The sequence below is a fragment of the Corvus cornix genome, chromosome 8 (genome assembly GCF_000738735.6).
Source record: "Corvus cornix cornix isolate S_Up_H32 chromosome 8, ASM73873v5, whole genome shotgun sequence".
Lineage (NCBI taxonomy): Eukaryota > Metazoa > Chordata > Aves > Passeriformes > Corvidae > Corvus > Corvus cornix.
The window spans coordinates 21,406,833-21,431,362 of record NC_046338.1 but is presented as its reverse complement, the minus strand read 5'-3'; the positions used below and the strand labels follow the sequence as shown (position 1 = coordinate 21,431,362).

The 24,530-nt window shown below is 37.2% G+C and overlaps 1 protein-coding gene across 6 annotated transcripts; it reads right to left on the bottom strand.

Moving 5' to 3' along the window:
- Positions 1–1,719: 1,719 nt before the first annotated feature.
- STXBP3 (syntaxin binding protein 3) lies at positions 1,720–24,500 on the bottom strand. 6 transcript variants are annotated; one of them, XM_039555854.1, is made up of 19 exons: positions 24,396–24,499; positions 21,466–21,515; positions 20,655–20,736; positions 19,172–19,248; positions 18,550–18,628; positions 17,088–17,188; positions 15,054–15,208; positions 14,058–14,148; positions 13,003–13,127; positions 11,497–11,601; positions 10,935–10,992; positions 10,673–10,738; positions 10,174–10,254; positions 9,409–9,547; positions 8,735–8,841; positions 8,185–8,283; positions 7,247–7,332; positions 5,468–5,616; positions 1,720–3,425 (listed from the first exon to the last, which is right to left on the bottom strand). In XM_039555854.1, exons 1-19 carry the CDS (start codon positions 24,436–24,438, stop codon positions 3,334–3,336), a joined length of 1,785 nt encoding a protein of 594 aa, XP_039411788.1. In that variant the 5' UTR covers positions 24,439–24,499; the 3' UTR covers positions 1,720–3,333. The 6 variants fall into 6 exon arrangements, with proteins under 6 accessions (XP_039411788.1, XP_039411787.1, XP_039411791.1 ...); XM_039555853.1 differs by lacking the exon at positions 1,720–3,425 and adding an exon at positions 3,432–5,151 and having other exon boundaries at positions 24,396–24,500; XM_039555857.1 differs by lacking the exons at positions 1,720–3,425; positions 24,396–24,499 and adding exons at positions 3,432–5,151; positions 24,102–24,204.
- Positions 24,501–24,530: the final 30 nt, after the last annotated feature.

Here is a 24,530-nt window from a genome sequence, read left to right as displayed (position 1 = left end):
TAAAGAGGACAGTCATTTTCAGGGAAACCTGAGCAATTTCATCAGTGGTGGATGCAGAAATAATCCAGTCCCTGTTCATACAAGCAGCTATTGCTAAACTCACTGCCATGTGCCACTTACTCACACGAGCCTGAGTCAATGGCTTTTTTCAGGGCTTCTTCCACCCATCACAGCCAACAATACCATTCAACTCTTTTCCTCCTTAGCCGCTTACTGCAAATCCTCATAACTTCATCTACCTCTGCTTATTATCCTTGTTTTTGCTTTATTTAGCTTAATGTTTGGAATGTCCCCATTAGTTGCAAATTAACTTAATAGTTGAAGTAATTGTTGCAGCTTCCTAGATGCAATTAAAAAAGATTAATCTCTTTCATAGAAATCTCTCCACATCACAACAGCTAGACCTTTTGTTTATCCTGGATCCCTGAGCCTGCTGCTCTGTGCCTGACATCAACTGCCTAAGAAAGATCATACTGAATAAGGCAATCACGTAGTGACATTTCCTCAGAACATTCTCTGGCAAATTGAAAGCCCAGAATCCTTCCACATCAGCAGTATCATTTATACTTATTAGCCCTACAAATACTTGTCTTATGTTGAGGACTTTCCCCCCCATATAACAATTTAGAGCATGTCATAACTGCATGACATCTCGGATGCTAAAGGTCCTTTTGTTCTGATTTGACAACGGCAGGTTTCATGTGTTACTTCACACACTGAATAGGAAGATAACCCTTCAGTGTGAACACTAACAGGATTTTTGAGGCTTCCATCACACACTCCACCATCTTTTTTTCCCCTTGATCAAGGATCCTAGTCTAGCCATTCTTGACATGAAAATTTTTCCACACCTTTGATTTTCCTTAGTCATTTCTGAATCTTGTCCAGATTTCCAGATTCAACTTTAAAAAAATCAATTGCTGGGCCCACATGCAGCGTTAGGTAAGTATTTTAAGATGCATAATATGAAAATACAAACTTTCAAAATTATAATGTACCTTGTACATGTACTCTGAAATACTAAGATTTTGTTTATCCTGATATAACTCTTTCCCATTCTTGATAAAACTACTTTTGATCTAGAAGAAATGTAGCAGAGAAGATCCTTGGGAAAAAACCCTAAATATCTTGAACATAACTTCCACTTACTCCCTTCACAAGTTGTTTTGAGCCACATATTGGTGTCAGATTTCCTATCATAAAGCATCTCTATTATTCCACCTTTACAGTAACATTTGGCTTTGCTTTGCCTGATGGAAAAAGTGGGTAAGGGATACCAAAAAACCAGACTAAGACTTTTGAGTCATCAGCTTTCAGACTGAGCTAGTGATAGCACTTAGGCCTGAAGGAGGCACCTTGAAAAGGACTTAACTGCTGAATATACAGAAGTAATCCAAAATTTTGAGCTGGTATTTCTTCAACCCTATGCAATTAAAAAAAAAAAAAAAGAAAAAGAAACCAACACAATGGCTTTTATATACTACTGACATCAGTTATTTTGGTCCTTAAGTGTAATACTGATAATAGTTATTTTCTTCTTTACTTAACTACTTTTCAGCTTTAGGAATGGGAAAAAATATTGCAACTACAATATATGGCTGTTACAACAAACTTGGGTTCTGCTTGCCAAAGGTGTGAGAAATATATACCATTTTAGTGTAATTTCTCAGCACCAATTTCAAAGTGTGACTCTTTAGTAAGAAAACATTGGACACAGCATTTCTTAGATAAGTACTTTTACTCTGGATTTTTACGGCGATCCTTGGAGTTACAAACTAGAATTCAGAAAAACAATACAGATATTTCTGCTGCATTTTTTTAAGGTTGTGCTGTACATGGCATTTGATGAATCAGTTGATTTAAGAGTGTTGCTTCTGTAGTCCTATGGAAAAAAAAGTCAGTGTACATTCAATTCTGAACTCATTTAAGTGTATTTGAAAGCTACAGCCACTTATTCTCATCACACCCCATGTCCTGCAACATTTTAGAATCATTATGTCATGTTCTCCCCTTTCATTCCTCTCTGATGTAGGGGGGGGAACTTGATCTTTTTCCACCTTCTAATTAACTCTGAATGAACTTACCTAAGAAAAATCTCTTAATGTATTAGTTAACCTGATAGCAAAATAAAGGGAAAAAACCCAAAACCACAAAACAAAAAAAAAAAAAATACTCTTATCATTGTAAAGAACGTAAATAAAAAGCCACGAGTAATCTATTCCTTTTCATTATGACATTTCTCTTAGATTCTACATGCAACAAATTAACATTAAGGCACATAAATACAACACCCCTTTAAAAGTTCAGTAATTTTAATTAAGTAATTTTTAAAGAGAAATCAAAACATTACCAGTATTACAGAATTCATACAATTTGATTTTTTATTCCCTTCAAAGCAAATGTAAGTATTTCTTTCTTAGTATATAACAAGATAGAAAAAAAAGTGAATTCTCTTGAATACATCAAGTTTTGTCATTTTGTTTGCTTTGTGCTTTTCTTTTCCAAATTACCAAGCCCTTTGAATTCAACTGCTTCCCTTCTTTTCCTCTCCTTTCTCCTTGCCTCCACTTCCTCAAAGAGACATGCTTAGTTTTGGAATTTCTATATCACAGGCAATTCAGCTTCTGAAACAGACTATGTAGACAATCATAAGGAATTTGCTAAGAAATTAACTTTTTTAAAAAGCTTCAGTAATAATCTCTGTATATACTTAAAGTGTACTTCAGTGCACGGTTGACAGCATTTATCCAAAGTTATTTACTGTGATTGGAACTGCTCAATAATTCTGTGATTATCTACTTAACCAGCACCATCTAAAAAGCTTTTAGATTTTTCACAATTACGCATATTTAAAGAATTTTTCAGTGAGTTATTTTTACAGAAAATACTACACCTTAAGACACTGTACTTGTATGAAACATTTCACCATAAACTCATATTTACAAATTTTCTCTTGAAGTCCCTACCCAAGAGCCTAGGCCTTTTTAATTCAGTCATTTTTAGAAATAAATTCTATTATAGAAAGGTTTCACAGTTCTCAAAGACAATTCCAGTATACATATAATTACATAACTTTTACCATAATTAGTTAGGAACAAACATGCCCTTTTGAAAAAGCACTTGCAGTGTACCACTAAATAGAACCTAAGAAACACATGTGCTTGTCTTTTCATCTCTCTGCCTTCTACTCCCCCAAAAGCAGCAAATTTAAATTATAACATGACCTTCCATTAGGAACCATGTAGTACTGAAGTGCAGTATTTGGAAAAGTCAGTTCCATTAGAATATGTACATAGTGTTTGTCTTTTTAATGCATTATAAACATCCCCATATCTATTCATCCTTAATGCAGACCATATCCTTGGGTTTACTAAGGCTCTTCACTTCCTCCAGTAGTCTTTTAGGTGTCAAAATATGAGTAGAACCTGACAAGAGAACATAAGTATGAACTGTATCAGTCAAATTCTGACTTTCAGACATTCCCTCTTTAAAACATGAGTTACATGCCAGTGTTTTTTACTGTACCTGGAAAACTGACGAGTACGACAGTTCAAAGCGTTTTCATATAAAGCACCATCATGTAAGTGTCACCATTACATAGACCATGTCCCTCTTCCCACACTCAAACATTCAGATCAGGATTCTTACTTTGAATACAACTTTCAAGTCGTGCTCTGCCCTGTTTGAAAGACAGGCTTGAACCTGGGCCACTTTTACTGTACTCAATTGTCCCAGCCTGCAAGAAACCTGCCATTCTGTGAAAGAGTGAATTAATGAATGAGAGGCTTTACCTTAGAATCAAGAAACTATCTGGATTCAAGATTATCACAAACAATGTGTTCCATAAAAATACCAGTTACAGAAAACTGGCTGTTACTGACTAACATTTCCTTGAAAAAACAAAATCCAAGTCTTGAGCAGCAAAGAAAATCCTTATTATTCTTCAGTAGTTCGCAACTACCTCTCTTATTCTCATAGAGAGTGATTATAAATTCTGCCATGAAGGGTCACCCTACAGTTCTGAAGGCAACAAGTAGTGTCACTCTGAATGGGCTAATATTCTTTGAGTTCTGAATCAGGAACACAGCCAAATTTTAATCTTTCAGTAATCCATATGGAAATTTGGCAAATATCACCTCCCCTCAGAAATGAGAATTACAAACAAAACTACAAGAATCATCTCTAAAAAAAAGGGAAGATGGTGCTGTGGTGAGTGCCAGATACCACAGTGAAAGAGTAACCTACACTAAACATGGTGTTGTAAACAAGTGTCAGATGAACAAATAATCTTGTTAAACTACATTCCTGTTGTCCTGGTCTTTCCATTGCTACTCAAAACTAGAACCAGCATTAAACCTACCTCAACCACTACCAAGGAAACCAGCAAATAAAAAATAAACCAAAAAAACTTCAACCACACATAAATGCACTTACAATACCCCTGAACGTTTTGAGGCAACAGACTCTAGATCTCAGAATCAAGGTTGTCATTGTTTTAAGGAAGGGTATTTATTTAAAATCATGGTAGATGGTAGATAGCTTCCATCTGAAACTCAAGACTAAGTTTAAATGCCAGATGTAAACATCTCAAGCAATTTAGAATGCTTTAGATGACCCTGCACCCAGCCATCAGCTGGCCCCACAGATGGACACAGGTCTTTGGTAAGGTTCTGTATCTAGGAGCTCTGTTCTATCATATATATGTACATGTTTTAGCACCTAATTATTTCCTGTAATGCCATTTAAAATTCATTTGAAGCACAGCAGCTAATGAACAAGCATTTACTACCTCTAAGGTGCTGGGAGATTACTACACCAGCTGCCAATTGCCAAATCTTAAGAAGGGGAGTTTTCAGGACACAAGCAGTTAATCAGTGCATGGTTTATGCAAAGCCTCTCAAGTAGCCACAACAGAAACTAGAAAATGTTGCAAAGTCAACTGAGCTACATTGAAAAAGTGGTTTGAGGTTTATTTGCTTAGTTTTTTGGGTGGAATTTTGATTAGGATTGTTGGGGTTTTTTAATACTTATCTTCCTTCCAAAGTGAGCAATTTTGCACTAGTTTGTCAGCTTTCCTACTTCCAAAAGCAGCGAGAGTAGCAAGTATCACTGAAGGTAAAGCACAGGCAGATGTAAAAGTTTGTGAGGAAACTGCAATGCAAAGAAATAGAGGTCTCTTGAAATCCTGTTTGCTATACACTGACCTATTTCTCTGACATAATTCTTCTGTAGAGCATAACTGTCCTTTTTGTCCTTAATGTCTTGTGGCAAAAAAAATCCCTCCAAACACCAAACAGCTGAGATAAGCTGAAAAGATGCTTTTAAGTGCATAGCTTTAAGAAATACCATTGCCTATGGTATTAGCGTGGTGAATCAACAGAGGGAATCTAAGAAAGATAATTTTTACATTTTCCAGAACCACGCGTAGTACAGCACACAGCCCACCCTTTTGCCAGGGCAAGCTTACCAATAACAACTTCACAGGACTTGTAGGCCTCAGACACTTCGTAAGCGCTGCGCATCTCCGAGTGTGTGACTCCTCCAATCACAAATATAATCAGCCTCGCGCTGCTCCTCCGCTCCTCCCTGTAACTCGCTCTAGGTTTCTGGCGTGCGCTGCGAAAGATTTCGTAAGATGACATTTATACAGCTTGCCTGATTAATTTTTGGTTAAAATTATACCTCCACAAGCAGTAGTAATTTCTGTCATGCAGTTCACGGCTTGATTATAATTTCAGCAGCAGTATTTAGATAAATTGATAACTTGTTTTTATTAGTTTTTTTAAATTATCACATTACTCAAACTGTTTAGGTTTCACCAGGGGGAAAATAAATTCAAAAGAAAATTTTGTTGCACACACAGCTAACATGCCAAGGACTCTTGCCAAGAAGCTTAGTCCTGCATGCTACCAATTCCAGTGGCATTTTTCATGAGGTGTTCATTTGAAAAAGCTAGTCTTAGGTTTTTCAGTCTCTGAGCATGAACAGAATCTCCAAAGAAAATATTTGGCTGTTATCAAATCAGATCCAGATAGCTAGGAAAAACAAAAGCAACCTGAAGCTCCTAGAAGTCTAATACACATGCAGTAATGGCAGACTCAGGTTAAGTCATCTGCAGTCCTGATTCTCTCTCTGCTACAGTGCCTTAAAGATGGCCACATTTCATCAGCCTATAAGACAGAGATCAAGTTCCAGCGTACAGGGATTTGCTCTAGTACTCCCTTGCACTGATCACCCTAGTGCCTATCCAGGAACCCAAGGATACACCAACAACAGTCTGATTAGCAGTGGATGTAAAACACCTATTTTCCTAAGGCTGTATATCTCTACTTCTTGTCTTTTATTTAGTAAGGTACAAATTCCAATTCAAGTGTGTCTTCCACTTTTAGGATATGTTTGATGTTTCCCTCCCTGAATTCCAGCATCTGATTAGAGCAGAGAGCATTCCTGAGACAGGAACACTTTTAGTGAGCATTCTTGTGACAGAAACACTCTTAGAGTCTCTATTCATTTGTCTCACCATTTAAATAACAGTACAAAAAGTGATAAAGCTCTCAGATTGGCAGGTATTGGTCAGGAGGTTCAAGAGCTAGAGGAACTAAAAAGAGAAAGAAAGAACAGTACACCTTAGTGAGCTAAAAAAAAAGATTTCAAAAATCACCTCTCAATGATAATTATTAAATATGCAAGTGCACATTTCACATTCACTAACAGAGAATTCATTTCAAGATCTCCAACTCTCCTGAACTTGTCTAAACCACTCCCTGACAACAGGTCAAATGCCTAACAGGCCTGTAGTTCCTAATGGGAAAGCCTACAGAAGAAGAATTTAACTTCCTGAACTCATTAACCCCAATAATGTCACCACCACTAACAGAGCAGAGATAACTTCCAGAAGTAAAACATTCTTTTTACCTAAGTCACCATGCTGAAAATTCATTCCTGAAACTGCTTCAAACTAATACTCTCAATGGTTTAAACTTCTCATTCTGGGAATATGAAATGTTATTCCTAACCTTGAAGCGAAAGGGAGATACTACAAATAAAGCTATACATTACTAAGAATTATTAAAATTACAACCAAGTTGATTATGTTTTAGATTAAATAAAAATATAGGCTTGGCACATTAGCATTACCTCACAAGTTATTTCACTGTTCTGTAAGCACACTTCTGTAAGGCTTTAGAATGTAAATAACAATACTGAGATAGAGGTAAAATGTGTTTCAGGAAATTAACCCATTTACCTCACTGCTCCTGAACCATTCCAAGTGGGAGGACACCGGGAACAATAAGGCCAGTCTTTTGAATCTAATTTGTTTTCTATAGCATCCTGAAGTGCAAAATAAAGACACACTTAAAACAGCCATACAGACCTTAACCCCACCAAGCTTCAGCTTTCAAAAAGGATGCAGCTCAACAAATAATTGCAAGTAGCATCTCATGAATAACACTCCTATGTAAAAAAAACCCGCTAGAACACATCATGCTAACGTATTAAAAGCGTTTTGTGTATCACAAGGAATTGGGAGTACATGTCCTTTTTTATAAATATATTATTAAATTAACTGCTCCGATTTCACTAGCAGCTTTTCATCTGTAATGACACTAATGTATTTAATTTCTATATAGCAGTGTATGAGAGAAGTCAGAGTCCCCTGAAAACACAAATGAACATGTGAAAGCCACCAAGAATCTATGAATGATACCACTGGGTCAGACTAAAGGTCCAGTAAACTCACTTTCCTGTGTGACAACAGTCTGATGCTTAGGAAGAGGTTTAAGAAAAATCAAACTATACCTCTGGCAAGTAACATCTTCCAGCCTCTACCACACTACAGTTTAGATTTGAATTGCAGTTTAAAGACCCACTGGAGTTAAAACCAAGAAGATACAGATCTTTAAATTATACCAAACACTGCCAATCCCAGGACAAGCTGTTCTAAAAGACTTCTGGCTTTCACTTTCATTTGCTTCACCTTTAAAATGACCTCTAATAAGGAGTATTACTAAGAGCAGTCTAATATTCTATATTAGAGACAGGCTAGAAGTGATTGCTTTGCCTACCAGATATATTTACCAAAATTAGCTCAAAGTACTATGGAATTCAAAAGATTGGTTATAATGGCTCACTTGAGTAAATTTCTGCGCTGCACCCATGAATTAATTAGTTGGTCAAATTTACCTCCATAACATCTTTGATAACAGGAGTCCACCTAGAAAGCTGAAAGGTTTCTTCTTTAGAGCGGTCCCTTCTTGGATATTTATGCTGCTGAGCAACAAACTGAAAAGATTTTCAAAATATGGTTGTATTATTTAGTGTTTGGGTTTTTGAAACTTACTAGCAGTCAGTAGCAGAGGGAAGGGGGATAAGTATGAGATTTTAAAGAAATAATAATAATGACAAAGAACAATAATTAGTACCTCTAGAATTCAGGATACACTAGAAATACTAACTTCAGAGACAAGGAACTAAGTTGGCAGTTTCCAAAAACAAAGAGCTCAAGTCACCGTCTGATAATTGCAGAGGGAACACTATGGGTATCTTTCTTTAAACAACTAGCATGAATAACTTTCAAAGTATTTATCACTTAAACGCATTACCAAAAAAAAAAAAAATTCCTAGTAATTATCTGCTTCCAAAACCAGACCGGGATAATATTGCTAAGAGTTGCTGAAAGAGCTGTAGGTCCTCAGATGGCAGGAAATCACAAAATAAATAAATACATTCTTACTGAAGAGATAACAGGAACATCAAGGTATTTCCAATTTCTTATCATATCACTATCACTTTCTATTTGTACATTCTGGATCAGCTTGTCCAAGTTCTCCTGGGTAGTTCCTTCAATATATGGAAAACAGACAACAATTACCAAGTGACTGTGAGTAAGACCAGTTTTGTCTCATACATTCTGGGCTATTATTTAGTCCAGAACTTTTTTGTTTGTTCTGTGTGGCCAGTCTAAGTTTAACATAATACTATACTGTAGATAAAATTTTGTTTAATGGTCCATTTTTGAGACCAAAACACAATATTGTTACAGATTCCTCAGACCAACATTCTGCCAATTTGCTCCTTCTCTACAACAAATTTTTCCCTACTGACTTAATTTTCAGGATGCAATGGATGTGGAGCTCCCCATTTAAGAGCTTGACTATTGCACTCATGCAAGAATAAGAATGATATTAAAACACGGTATGAATCTGCACTTGAATTACATCTCAACTCCTTACAATAGTATCTTTGCTACTAATCTGAGAGAAGAAAACAGAGGATGGACAGTATTTCTTTCAAACCCAGCTATCAACTCCAATGTAGACTTAGGTTAACTAAAACCACTATACTATCCAAAACTTGAGTTCAAGCTCATAGCACTGAGGAAAAAAAAACCAGGGCAAATTGTCATACCATTTGTGCTAAAGATATACAGGAGAATAGCTCTGATTTTGTCATGGCTGTCATGACTTTTGTTAAGCAGAACTGGAAGGAGGACCCTCATAGAGTCTTTTACTTTTTGACCTTCTGCATCAGTTCCAAGAGCCAAGTCCTAAATTAATAAAAAATAAGAATGGATACCACAATTAAAATTATTAAAGTAATTTAAATCAATGTTGTTCTGTGTGTTTTGAAACGCATTTTTATGAAACCACAGGTTTCAGGAAACAATCAAGCTGTAGCAATTTAAACTCAGTATGACAAGTCTGACATTTATTTCAATAATTACAGCATTATAATAACACTATGTAACACTCAAACATTTAAAACTGTGTGATATCTAGAATTCTTAGAAATGTAAATTATAGTCACAATGTAATGTCTCACCCTGAAAGGTGCTTTTACCAGACATTTAAAAAGGGCTTTCCTCTGCACAACGTATTAAAGCAACCTCCTAGGAGTTTTGAGCCACGAAAACAATGATCCTTACACAAATAAGCCAGATTTCAAAACAAAAGAAACCCCAAAACTCTTAGGAACACCTCCTTATTGGGAGATTAATAGCCTTGTATATTACATTTACTTTTAAGACTACCACGTCAAAAACTGATCACAAAATAAAGGCACGAGACACAGTAGTTTAGTCAATTAAAACAAGCTTCTATTCCTGCAAACAAAAAAGCTATACTTGCAATACTTGCAAAGTTGTTGTTTGGTTTGTGGCTTCTTTAAACATACCTGTTCAGTTTTACAGAGCCTTTCTATGTTAGATTTGAACTTGCTCATGCAATCTTCTGCTATGTTAAGATGCACAACTTGCTATAAGACAGAGAACAAAAAAAAGAAAATCGCAAGTTGCCTTTTTTTCTTGCATAATAATAATTTCTACTGGTTACAAGAGTCAATCCTTCAACTATCCTTCAGTACCATCACGCATTTTCTGTGTTTTCCCCTTCACTTAGAGACTGACCCCTATAATACCTTTTAAAACATGAAACTGTTAGGATATCATCAATCCTCAAAGCACACAAATTATTTCATTTTTTTACATAGTAAAACGAAATGTGGAAACAAGTTTTCTTCTCTAAATTTTACAGCAGGCGAACATATTAATTTGGAGAACAACTATAAAGCACACTACAGGAAAATCACAGACTAAAACTAGACTTCAATAAAACAAAGTTAAAGTGCACAAGAATTATTTATTGCGAAGTTCTGATTACAAAAGACCCTTTACCTTACTAATCTCTTTACGATACAGTGGCATCTTCTTCATCAACTGGGACAGAGCAGATATGGATAACTGTGAAGAAATTACACAAGTTGAAATTTTGGTCCCCCAATGAGTGACAAGTTGCAGCCTTGCTACCCCACACAACCCCTCAAAATTCCAGTTGAGAAAAGCTTTAATTTCTGTAACAGGTCCATGAGTTACATGGATCTGATCAGCTGAAAGTAGCTAAATTACCAGGAAGAACAATACCTCAACTTAAACTTACCTTTCCTTCTGCTGCTTTTGTTTTGGATGAAGCTTCTTTCAGAAGTTTTGGTATTTCTCTGAAGAAAAGCGGAAAATAATGAAAGGCAACAGCACATGAGTTCTTAAATCTTTTCTTACAATCTTAAAAGAAGTGTGCAACAAGAACTTCTAAATGAAAGTAAAAGCTTGAAATACAGGTCTATCTTCAGAGAAAAGAGTGATTTTTTACAAAGGAAATTTTAACCATTCTATTTGCACCATCTTTATAATGTCATTTGATGCAGCAGCTTGGAAGTATTGTATGCAAAATAATCCCTTCAGATTTAAAATATCTGAAAATACTTGCCAGGAAATGACTTGATTTCCATTTACCTCAAGAACAATAAGTAGGATTAATATAATTGCATACCTGGGTACATACTGTATTTTTGAAGCAGGATTTCTTCCTGGCATTGATTACTTAACTGAATACAATCTGTATTGCAAACCACGTTCACTACTGCCTGTGTTCCTACTGAACAGCTCAAACACCTTCCCTCTCAAAGAGACCAACCAGCTGGGTTTGTTGTTTATTCACATACTCTATCACATCTGCAATATGCTTGTGCCGCATCTTCACCCACAGGTCATCATCTTCCTCCAAAATTGCCTCCTTTTCCTTCCCACCAGAGCCTTCTGTTTTGTATCTTCCAAGAGAAAATTCAGACAATTATTTGGGGTTTGGGTTTCCCCCAATTCTCATTGCTTATTACAGTACTATTTGCAACATAAATGGTAATAGCAGCAATAGACAAAGGTTTTAATTTACAAGCCAAGTTATTACCCGACAAAATATAATTTACAGAAGGATTTTACAGATTACATATTTGAACACAGAAGCAGCAGATGAATTTTAGAATGATTCTTTGGGGCAATAGCTTCTAGACATACTTTTAAACCAACAGTAACTACAGTTTTAAACACATTTACATGCACCTCAATTTCTCTTCAGCTTTCAATGTCAACTTCCGTTTGGTTTTAAATGCAAACTGCACAAAGTAATACACACTGCAAATTGCTTTCTCTGGGTATTATTAGACTTCCATAACTGAAGGAAAATGAAGTCACATTCGCCAACAAAATGCTAAGCAGGACGAAGTATTTCACATATAAAAGAAACATGCTGCACAGCATTACAGAGCAGCTATTACGTGACTATAAACAGCAATAAACCTAAAACAAGACAGCAATCATGCCACATAATATTTTCACATTCAAAGAAACTCACACAGTGCAGATTGCCAGAAAGCAGAAGAATGAAAAAAATTACAAGATTAATGACTACCTAGAAAACATACTCAGCTACATCTTCATATCCAACAATCAAACCCGGATTCATAGAATTCTACACTTTCTATTAAAACGTTCACTCAGTGCTTCTGACTGAAGATACACATTCCTCTTTGCTTGGCTAAACAATGAGGCCATTGGGTCTCTTTTGCTGTAGTGGGTCATCACAAAGTCCTACCAAAATCCTTGTTGTCAGTACAATCAAACAGTAATGCACATAACTTATGCAAACTAACATACACTACTCCAAATAGTGCTTACAAAGTGAACATGACTGACTTAAATGTGTATTTACAATAGAAACATGTAAATTTTAACAACTACATAAGTTAAATTACTGGAGCTATAGAAGTGAGTATTCCTGAGAAATAACCTAGCTTTTTCTCAGTATTTAGTTAGTGGTCTTGTTTATCTTGTTATGCCAAAAAAAGTTGAGAATATGAAAGAAAATCTAGAGAATCTCAATGTGCATTACCAAGGCTTTACTTCAAGAGTAGTACAAGGTTCTCAGTTCTTAAAAAAATGCAATTTGTTGGACTCAAAACTTAGCAAAAATGCTCATAAGATCCTACCTAATCTCAACTGAGGAAGTCAACAAAAAGATGAAGTTACAAATACAAGAGGAAAGACTAACAATAAGTGAAGCAACCATTTCGCAATATAAGCGGCTAATATTGCCGTGGTGCAACTGAGCTAAACAATTTCAGCGATTTTATAATCAAGAATAAACTATTTAGCTTTTTTTTTTAAGTACTTGCTTGTAAGTATCATTTTCAATGGGTAGCAGATCATATGCCATTGCCTGGAAGGTGAGCTCATGGAGTACAGTTGATACAGGGTCAAAGCCACGATCAATTATTATTAGTTGGGAGTGGGTTTTAGCCTAGAAAGCCATCAAACAAACACAGAGTTAAGACACACAGTACAAAGTTAATGCATGTTAAATCTATTTCCATTAAGTCACAGCACTGCAGATATTTTTAAAGAAATAACTGAAAAACACTGCAATACAGTCCAAGCGTTTAAACATTTTAATTACGTGCAATGGTTTCAAATACTAATTTTAAGGCAATGCTCTTAGCCCACTGCAATGCACTCAGAAATTTGAATTTTATTCATCTAGTGAAAAAAGATGTAAAAGAAAAACAAACAAAACCCAAAAATGGCTGTCCACTGAGATTTCATTGATAACTTCATTATTTGTATTGCAGATCAGATAGTGCTGTAATACACGAAAAAACTCCAAACATTCAACTGAAAGTTTCATTTTGGGATTTAGTAAAGTGGCGGTTGCAGCAGGTACATTTATTTCTGTAGCAAAGTGCAAATACAGTCAGAATGGTGTACCCCATGATTTTGCAGCTGCCCTAATCAGGCCTTATTTGTAGTGACAGATCAAAATCATTATTTATGTGAACAGCTGGAACTTTGTGGACAATAAAACCCTTCAGGGGAAACATTTCAATTCTGCAGGAAGCTGTTTCTACACATGGCCTTATGGAAGGTGATATTAAAACAACATTTATCAACTGTCTTCAGGTTTGTAACTTCCCCCCACATTATCACAGGGATAATTTTTCAAATAAAATGAGTTTCATCACACAAATACAGACTTACTTCCTCAGTTCCTACCTCTACATTGCATTCATACACAAAAAAAACTAAATGGCAACTAGTTGCCTTTTTTATTAAATAAGATCTGGATTTGTAGAACTTAATTTTTAAAGAATATTCCGAAGATTTATTTTTCCCCAAGACTTACAAAAAAAAAAAAAAAAAAAAAAAGAAACAAACATTTTAGTTCACTTTCTACCTTTATTTGACTTTTCTCATCTGTTCTGTAGTAGTTTTCAAGAGCTTTTTCAACAAGCTGTGCAAGTTTGCTGGCTCTATCAGATAGTCCACTGGGAAAAAAGGAAGCATGCAAAAATAACTTACATTTCTTCCTAAGAATACTAAAATGCTACCGTTAAAACAGAAAGCTCCCTAGATTGATCCTCTGGTTTCACAAGTTTCTAAACTCCATTCTGAGTATTTCCAATATATTTTCACTTTTACATTATGATTTCACTCTTTAAATGCTTCAGGTATTTCACTTCGTAAAAACAGCTTCAGCCAAAAGACTGACATTAGCTGCCATATGGCCCAGCACCTAAAGTTTCACACAGAAGTGGCAATCAAGAAAGAAAAAAAGAAAAGGAGAAAGGACAGAAAAAACCAGCGAAGCAGTTATTTGTTACCTTTGCAGAGAATAAGACACCACTTCACATTACACCACAGAATGCAGTCCTTGAATACAATTTCAGAAGCCTACTTTGACTTCAAAGATACTAAATCTGTACTCCCTTTCAAAGCTCAAAAGAGGCATTCTTCCCAATATCTCTACTACAAGAAATCCTGATCCCATGTGCCACGGCAATTACTGAATTCCTTGGTGCCAAGCAGAGCTGCAAATGGCCGAACAGCAGCAGTTCTGTTACAGGATTGTGCATGTGTCATACAAGAATGCAGCATATCTGTGACATCCTACTGACCAGACATGAAACAAGCCATTCAGAACAAGACAGGGTATAGACAGTACTGTCACATGCATGTACACAAAGAAAAACACTGCTCTACCTACCCTTCACAAATTCCTATCGTTCCATATTTCAGACTTGTGGATTAAAAACAATTAATCCACAACTACAAGGAAAAAAAGAAAAAAAAAAAAAAAATCAAACTATGCTGCAGTCTCAAGCTATGACCAGACAATGTTGTAAGCCCTAGAAGTGAAAGCAATTACTATAAAACACTAATTTTCCCTCACCTTCTATATCGTACTCCTGGATTCTCATCTAGTGTGGCACATAAGGTAACAATTTGTTCAGCCATCACTTGCAGTACAGCATCTTTATCCTTTGTCTTTTCCAGAGTTGGACTGTAGCAGCGGTAGAATGCATCTGGGATGTTGAGAGTAAATACCTATGTAAAGCATAAGCAAGAAAAAAAAAAAAGCCTAACTTGCAGATTGCCAAAACACCTGGTAAAAAGTTTGCTAATAATTTAAAACTATATGCTGCAAGAAAAAGTTATACATAGTATACGTAAGAAAAAAAACCAAACAAACCCACACTTCATTCCTCTATCCCTGCCCTGTTGAGCTCATCTTCTTGTTCTCAGACTTTTTCCCTATTACTCTCCTACGTAAAATACTCTATTTTTCAAATTGCTTATTGTCTCTTCAGATGGAAGGGAGAGAGAGACAGGAATAACTAAACACCCTTCAGTGTCTTGTACAGGGCCATACAATGCGATATCAGAATGATCATAGAAGGTATCAAGGTTAAATTTGTTTAAAATAAAACTTTACACATTGTATCTGCTTTTAATATGAAGAATTTACCTTCAATAGCTGAAATTCTTTAAATGCATTAAACCTTGATTAAAGCAGCTTAGTACTACAGAGATGAAAAGCTTTTTCAACAGTTTTTTAAAAGGAATGCAAACATGGAAACAATCCTATTGTCAGTAAATGGATTTTCTCTAGCTTCAGATGGACTCTGTAACTACAGAGCCAAAGAAGAACGTCCATCCAGATAAAGATGTTTGCTTCACTCGAGTAGATAATCACCTGGACTTTGCCCAGAGCTCAGCCTGATTATTTACTCTTAGCATCCCAGAAAGCAGGCAGACCAGTTAAAAGTGTTCCTCTGCTAAGGATTCAAAATGTTCTCACAACCCCAGATACTGAGAAAACAAAACCACAGTAAAAAAAAAGAAGAGTGCTTCCCAGCCTAAGTGCTGCTTATTTTCAATTTCAGAAAAGTAGTCCTGATTTCTGCTTTCATGGTGAGTCCTCCAGAGAGCCAGGACCCCAAAATTTTTGTAGGCTTTATTTGGTACAGAAGAGCAGCTTTGGCAGGGCTCCCAAGAACAGTTTGACACAAAACTTGCAAACATCAACCTCACTGGAAAGCAGACAAATAAGCCACAATACTCATTATCTTCTGATGGATTCTCAGTCAAAAAAATAAAAACCCCTTTGTAATAGAAAGGAGTGTGTTTTCAAACTAGGAAACTGCATTACAGTAAGACAGGGCTAGCAGCAATCTCTCCTATATTCACCTGCCGCTTGGTATACATAGGAGTTGTCACCCTTGATATATTGATAATGTTTGACATGGGAAACATTCGTGGTTAGCTCTCCAACTCCCAGAACTGGGCAGAGCTTAGAGGCTTTGCTGTCTTAGTGAGTATCAGTGTGCATTTCAGCCCTCTGTGTCTGATGAAGGGCATGAGCAACAAACTATTTCTCAACACAACACTGTGTGGCTACACATGGAAAATACCCATTGCTTTCCATTGTCAGTCTAAATTTTTAATTGAGAAAACAGGGATTTCCATGTTCCCCTCTCACTGAAAAGACCATCAAGTTGTAGTAGTTTTTGTTCCACTCCAGTTCTCTTAGTCTATTTGTTCTCCTTTCCTGATTTTCACCAAGTCCTACTTACTCCTATTCCTGTGCACCAACCTACCCAATCTACCAAAGTAACACCTCAGTATAAGCAGTAACAAACTATTGCTTACTAAAGACAAACCAGAATACTTGCCTTCTCTCAGGGAACAGATTCCTTCTTTAACCTCCCTGTTGCAGCTGACACCAAGTTTTGCAAACAGGTCAAGAGCCAAGAATAAACCTCTTAATACAAGAGCATTTGTTTACATTTGAAAAGCATAGGCAAGCACTGGAAATATCTCACAAAGTTTGTCAGTCAAAAGCTACAATCTATTTAATTGTTTTCTGAAAGGTCAGCAGCACTTGAAAATAATCCTCCAGACTACTGTTAAGAATTAAACTTACCTGAGACTCATAAGGGAAGAAGGAAATGTTGATCTCCTTGCATCTCTTTATTGATTTTGCACATGAAGACTTAATTTTATTGAAGAGGCTGTCAGAGCAAACTAGGGAAAAAAAAGAAATTTTAAGTATAAATAATTTGTACTATTCCAGTCGTCAGCTCACTTACACGCATACAGTAGTCAGAGCAGACAATTCTAAATTAAGACCCAATTAACCGTAAAATAAAAAAAAAAAGCCTACTCTTCCTAAAGTGAAATAGAACATATAATCAATATTTTGCTTATGAGACCTTTTTTGAGAAGCACCACTGTTCAATTCATACTGGCTTTTTGCAAGCAAAAAGTTGTTGAACACTCATTAGCAGTCTTCAACTTTAAAGGATGTTGATTTTATCAAAGTAAATGTTTCTGCTGTCTCTTGTCATGTAGGAGAGGGGAAAAAAACATTTCCCAAGCTACAAAAAGAAATAACGTGTATGTATCTAAGAGCAAAACACAGAAATATGGAATTCCATTACAGATCTCTAAGCTCCACACTTCCAGGTTACATTAAATCTCAGCCTAGAAACTGAATTTAAATAATGCATGGATGACACAAATACTACACAGATTTGGAAGTGACAGAGTTGTTTCTCTAATTCAGGATCTATTCCTCTCAACAGGAAAGGTTTTGGCAAGTATTCAAACTGAAAGCTTGCCCACTTGCAACCAAGGAGCATACAGCAAGATAGCAGTATTTTTCCAGAACAGTAACTGCTGCTTCAGCATGAAATTAAACAAGAAACCAAGAATTTGGTTTGAGAATATCCAGTAGCAGATATGCAAAGCCCACAGACATGACTCAGTCTCTGCCTTCAGCAGCACATTTCTGGTTTTTGTTTTCCCCTCTTTACATGCCATTTTAGTCACGCTGACTGACTGCAGGGACACGTGCAGTCACATTAACCCCATTCCCACTAATTGTCTCTGCTATGCAATTTATGTTGCGCATCCAAGGGCTAAGCAGGCTCCTTCTTTCAGGGAGGGGAAAAACCTGGCTCACAAATCTGAAGGATCTACCTGAAGCAACCCATTACCAACACAGCTCTTGCAGAAAGTTCTCATGCAATTATGTTTTTAGTACTATTTTATGTAGAGATACATAGTTTTACTTGAACTGTCTTCCTCCACACCCTCCAACAGAAGACTGGAATACTTAAAAATAAAACTACATTACCTAAATTAAAAGCAGAGGTGGAGAACAATCAAGACTGTTTGGTAGTTGTGAAAGAAATTACTGTTGCCTCACAGCATGGTGACCACAGCCTGGCAACCCAGATATATGGTTAATGACTTGAGTCTCAAATCTTCTTGCAAGAAATAGGACCCAAACTTTTCATGTACTCAGCCACAGAAAAGAGAAGTGAGGAGCTTACTTGCTTACCTAGACAAGTTACCAAACTACAACCCAAAAGCTTACTTACAGTCAGTGAAATACACGTATGCTGCTTTGTATCTGCTGGATGATTTAGAGATGAAGTCATCAATCAGTCCATCTACAGACTTATGGGGGCAAGAAAAATGTGGAAAAAAAAACCAAAACATCATGCCAGTGTTTTGCCTTTCTTCACATACCAGACAATTCCAGATGAAGAACAATTACAGGTAGTCAGTCATGCACCTAGATCATTTTAGGAAGCACACAAATCAGGGTATTTGTATCATTTTCCAGCTATAACAGTGCTGAGATTTATCCCCTCAAGAATTTTTAGGGAAGTAACAGTAATCTCTTATTAGAGCCATTACTTTGAATTCTATTATCCAAGGTATTGTATATTTCAATGTATGTGATACATCATCTCTTTCAGTGAAGTTACAATTGCGAAGCAATGATACAGTCCCTCCATTGACCACAAGGTACGTGTTTGCAACATATTCCATGATGGCACTACATTGTCTTTTCATTTGGGGAAATTAGGCATCACAGAGGAGTATCACAGAAAATGTAGAAGTTCAGTACTTCATAGCTGTACACACTAAATAAACATTTTAAAATAAGGTCATTTTTTCAGTCTGAAAGATTTTGCAATACTTTAACATACTAACCTTTTTGGTGGGAGTTATTAAATATATTGCTTTCATGTGTGGGACAGGCTCACGGTCTTTATACACATTCTCCACCACTACAAAGAAAGAAACATTACATTTTTATAATTAAGAGCATTATGCATCTTTAAGGAAAACACTGTACATATATTATCTAGAGCTGATAAAAAGAGAGTAACAGCAACCAAGTTGTCCCCAATATTAGAGGTAAGGATGTACCTTCTGCCAAGAGCCTTGATTTATTTCTTTGTTATTTTATATACAGAAAGTTACCACAAGGCTTCTTCAACTCCCAGTCTAGCAACAACTAAAGTTGTAGGACTAAATTCTTCCTGGGTATTCTACACCAGCAGAGTTTTGCCCTCCAACAGAAGGTAGGGCAATGCAAACATGCTCAAACTATGTGGCCCAGTATGAACTGTCTTGGCAAGATGGTTCTTTTTCCAGCACACTGAAGGAGAGCAAGAGAAGTTATGCAGGGCATCATTTTGGACTACAGCCTCTTCTGTCCTTTGTTTGCCTATTTCCTGGGCAATTACTCTGTTCCAATATAATTGCAGGCACAAATTAAGACATTTTCAGCAAGTCAGCTTCACTCATCTCCTGTTTTTCTCTGTTTAATGAAGTCATTACCATATAGGCTTACAGTACACTAGCTTGAGAATGCAGAGAGATTCTTGTGGCTCTGAAATTTTGTGGGGGAGGAACAAGGAAGATAAGTAATGTCAGACATCTGGATGTGGAAAGACAGGTTCCTTTCAGCAGTGTACTCACTAAAAAGAAAAGGTTTCTTCTTGATGAAGAGGATACATGCTCACTGAAAGTTTCTCACAAAGGACAAGTAGCACTTCTTATGACTTAAAACACACACCAAAAAGCAAAACTGATACAGCTTTGCTATTATATTTCCAGAATAATCATGTTATACTGAATAACTGGAATAAGAATAGTCTTGTGGAAAAAATAAGTCTAAACAATGCCCTCTTACACAAGCATTTCTGAAAATCTAGACCTAAAGCTAATTAAAAACTGGTTCATTTACATTTTGGGTATTTATTTCAATTTCAAAAATAGGCATCAGCAAACAAACACCCATTGTCACCTCCCAAAAAAATCCACCAAAAACCCCAAACCAAAAACCACCACAACAACCAAGCAAAAAAAAAAAAACCTGTAAAAACACAAAACACCAAAAAAGCAACCAAAGAGAAAAACCCCCTTACAGAAACACTTTAGAAAAAAGTATTTTTAAAAGGGATTTGAGCTTTCAGGCAGAGAAATGTTTGGTTTTTTCATTTAAAAAAGCCATCACAATTGGCTAATTACTGTAGAAGCCTGAAAGTCTACTATTTTAATAACCCATAACTACTTGTCTTCATCAACCAAATAAAGACAATTTCTTGCAAGGGTAATATCAATCTCAGTCTTTCCGTTTTTTTTACCAGGATATTGCCATCGGTGTATTAGTAAGAATTATGCTTACCTGTGATACCCTCTGCCAGTAGATCAGTCATTTTGCAGCACATTGACAGTAATTTAGTAGTGTAATCATCTAAAAGCATTATCTAAATATATTTAAAAAAAACCACACAAGTATTTAGATACATTTATCAGCTATATTAAACCCATGTCATTTCCTCGACAACCTGCCATAGAAGTTTGAAGCTGAAACTATTTTATTACTCTGTATTTCTTCATTACCTGCATACACCAACATTGCGGGGGAAAATTAATCTCAGAAGGCAGCTCCCGATGTACAAGAATTGCAAAGATGAGCTCCATCTTAAATAAGTTCTTTGTTCCCCCTACTCATACTAGAAAGTACTTCGAAACTTTCACTTAGACACACGTCTTTTGAATTCCTGCTAATTTACCCCATGGTCTGGTCAAATGTATCTGTACATATTTTAAACCTGTTTTATAGCTTAAGCAGTTCTAACAGGTATCATACTGCTCCCTGTGTACTGCAGTGCAGTGTAATTTTTGAAATTAATAAAGTGCAAATCTTTCAAAAGGAAGGTTAAGATAAACACAAACAGTTTCTAATTTTTCTTCAAAACTAATAAAAGTAATAGAGACTACTAACCATTTCTTCTTCCTACTAGCCTCTAGATTTTTCAATATGTATTACACAGAGATCTGAATTACCAAAAGTAAAATTAATTACTCGGCCGGAAACAATTTTAAGTGAAAATGCCAGCCATTAATGTTATTTATTTGTTCTCTACTCAGTGATACAGATTTCTTGTTCAAGTGATGACAGAATTCTTACAAAAATTATAACAAAATTGTACCTTCCATTCTTCCTCTTTTCTAAAGTCATCAAATACTGCTGATTTTAGCTCTGTAAGAAGAAACAGTTTACCAGTTAGAGGAATCAAATTGTTACTAAGAAAGAAAAAATAATTCACCCATTTAAGACTCATATGTTCAGAACCCTAAACAGAAAAATTAAAAAACCCCACACTGATAAATACCTCCACAGAATTCTTGATCGCAAACTGTCCCTGCCTGTTTCTAGGTCTGTACACAGGTGTAATAACAAATTTTTAACCACGTGAAAATTTTATTAACATTCATATTTTCTGAGAACATACTTGCCAATTAAGTAGTCTTTAGCATTATACAGAATTTCTTTTAATAAACTGAGCACCCAACAGCTTTGTCCAAAATCTCAAATATATTTTTTCTACAATATTTTATTTTGTTTGCCTATGAAAGACACCAGAACATACAAATGCATAATTCAGTTGTCTTGAACCTCACGTCTGCAATTAAAAAATAGAAGTCAGTTTTCTCCCATAATAAAACTTTATTCCAAGCTATCATTGTACCAGACACTGTGTACTTGCCCCTGCAACATTCAAACTGTTACTTGTTTTGCCCTCAACCTGCAGCTGCTTCACCCAAATAACTGGCCTACAATGATTTACAGGCTCTCAAAATTATTTGTCTCCTGCAAGCATTCTGCACACACTAAAACCAAATCCAGGTTAGTGCTCCATTTTTGTCCAGGCTTTCACTTTCTTCTCACATATTTTATACCAACCATACACCCTAACTCCCTTTTCAGATTTTGTCTTCTCTGAATACATTCAATTAGTTTAGAAAGGCATTTTTTTCTTCTACCTTTACTTCACAATCTAGGTAAGAACTATACACAACTCTGACACAACAGCAGGCTGCCAAATCCCTGTGTGGGGAAAAAAAAAGCAAACCACACCTAGGCAAAATTAATGACCCATTTATAACACACTTCCTGAAGAAAGGACTGTAAGCAAGTGCTACAAAAAACAGAGTTGCAGAAATGCTGAATCATTTACAAAAGTTAATATAGCTATCTATGGCTAGGCTAGACCTTATTATACAAGTCTAGAAAACCATTTAGAGTTGTGGAAAAAAAATTAGATGACAGAATTCCTTGTGGAAAGGACTTTATCTAGAGATAAACTATATACAGCAGCTCTCAGTGTATTTCATTATTTTATCCACAGAACTACTGCGTCCCAAATACAGGTAGCTTTCACTGTCCCCATAACTATGAACTTAACTGAAAACAAACTTGTGTGAATTAACTTTTCCACACACTTCTGTGTGGAAAACACCACACACCACAGGTGTAACTTCTGCGCCTATCTACAGAGCAGAACAAGATACACATTGACAAAAGCTGCTACATAAAGGATCAGCATCACTATTTTCAGACAAATCAGCCTTAATAAAACCCCCCACTTACATGTTTGCTGAAACATTAGGAAGCAGCAGTTTATGGCCTTCGATTACCCATTAAAAAAGTGCCAGATAATGTCTAAAACTTAATTCATCAAATTTCATTGTTGTTGCAATCGTGGAAAGAGAAGAGGACTAGCTGACTAACTTCATTTCAGAAGATTCCTCTTAACTAAGCTTGCAATATAAATCTTTTATTATTCACACTGCTTCACTGTCACTCTAATCTTTGTTCCTCACACTGGCAACACCATTTTCAAAAGTCCTTATGGCCCTTAATGACACACTAATGTTTTGATCACATTCCTTCCTTTTAAGGTCCACATTTTCTACAAAATATCTCAGGACAAAACACCAGCTTTACAAAGGTACAAATAACAGAGCAAGAAAGCAGGACAAGCAAAGCAGCAAAAGTGGGTATTTCTAAAAGTCAAGTTTTAAACAAAGGTATCTAATTCATACAGGCAGGGTACAGGTGCCAGCAACTGAGCACTGAAAACCAGAGTAACAGTCTGATTTCCTCTTTCTCTGCGTTTTCTATATTCACTTCCAGTGACAAAAGCAACCAGATCGCAGCTTTCAGGTGGAAGCAGAGGAGAAAAATAAAGACAAGACAGCAGCAGGGCCTTCCCATTTCAGGGACAGTCACCAGGCTGGCTGAGCAGCTCATGGAGTCACAACCTCAGTACAATTAAGCTCGGGGTGAGGTGGCTGCTAATGCCTTTTCCCCAAAGGTCTCACACTACCTGAAATATTATAAGCCTTTCTACTCCAGCAAGGAAGGGGGCAGTTACAACTTCATTTTCTGTAACAAACATCAGCAGAACCTGCTCCTAAACACGGAGATAAAAATCTGCAGTTCATTTGTAAGACTACCTGGGAAGACCTTCAGCGTTTTCTACAGAAACCCGGGAAGCCCAACACTAAGTGGGAAGTGCCGCTCCGTGAGAGAAAGCAGAAAGCCCCTTCTGAGGCCGGAGCACTCTCCAAAAGTGGAAGCTCGGAGGTAACAGAGAAGTGCTTGAAGAGCTGACTTAAGTTTAGGCTCTCCAAGAGCCGGTCCGGCGGGCTGTAGCCTGCAGAGCTCACCCTTATTTCGGAATAAGGCACAAGCGTCTCTTTGCAGCGCTGTCACTGCGCACACCCGTAGCAACGCCGCAAGCCGGGGCAGCCACCTCCCACCACCGCGCCGAGTCACCACCTGTAATAGCCGGGAGAAGCCGCCACCCACAGCCTCCGCCGGACCCTGGCTGCCCACAGAGCCGCCCGACCCCGACCCGGCTCGACCGCCTCAGCTCCGACACTCAGCACGGCTCCAGACCCACTCTCAGGGGGCACCCCTGAACCCCACACGCCGGGCTACGCGAAGCCGGCGCCTCAGCGGTGGGGGCTCCCGGCCGGCCGGCGCCCACCGAGCGGCCCCAGGGCGCACGCACCGAGCGGCCCCAGGGCGCTGCCGCCGCAGGGCTGGGGAAAGAGCCCCACAGTCACTTACTCTGCCACACGAAGCTCTTCAGCCCCCGCACCGCCGGCGCCATCTTGCTGCCAGCCCCGCCTGGCAGCGCTGCCTTCCCCTCCCTCTTCAGGGGCGGTGGCGGAGGGCGCTGCCTGATCCCGGGCGGGGCGGCTC

Coding starts and splice junctions, on each gene's coding strand:
- STXBP3 (XM_039555853.1), bottom strand. CDS start 24,438: ATGGCGCCGGCGGTGCGGGGGCTGAAGAGCTTCGTGTGGCAGA. Junction 19,249..20,654: donor ACTGGCAGAGGGTATCACAG/GTAAGCATAATT, acceptor CTTTCTTTGTAG/TGGTGGAGAATGTGTATAAA. Junction 8,284..8,734: donor ATGTTCCTGTTATCTCTTCA/GTAAGAATGTAT, acceptor AAATCTTTTCAG/TTTGTTGCTCAGCAGCATAA.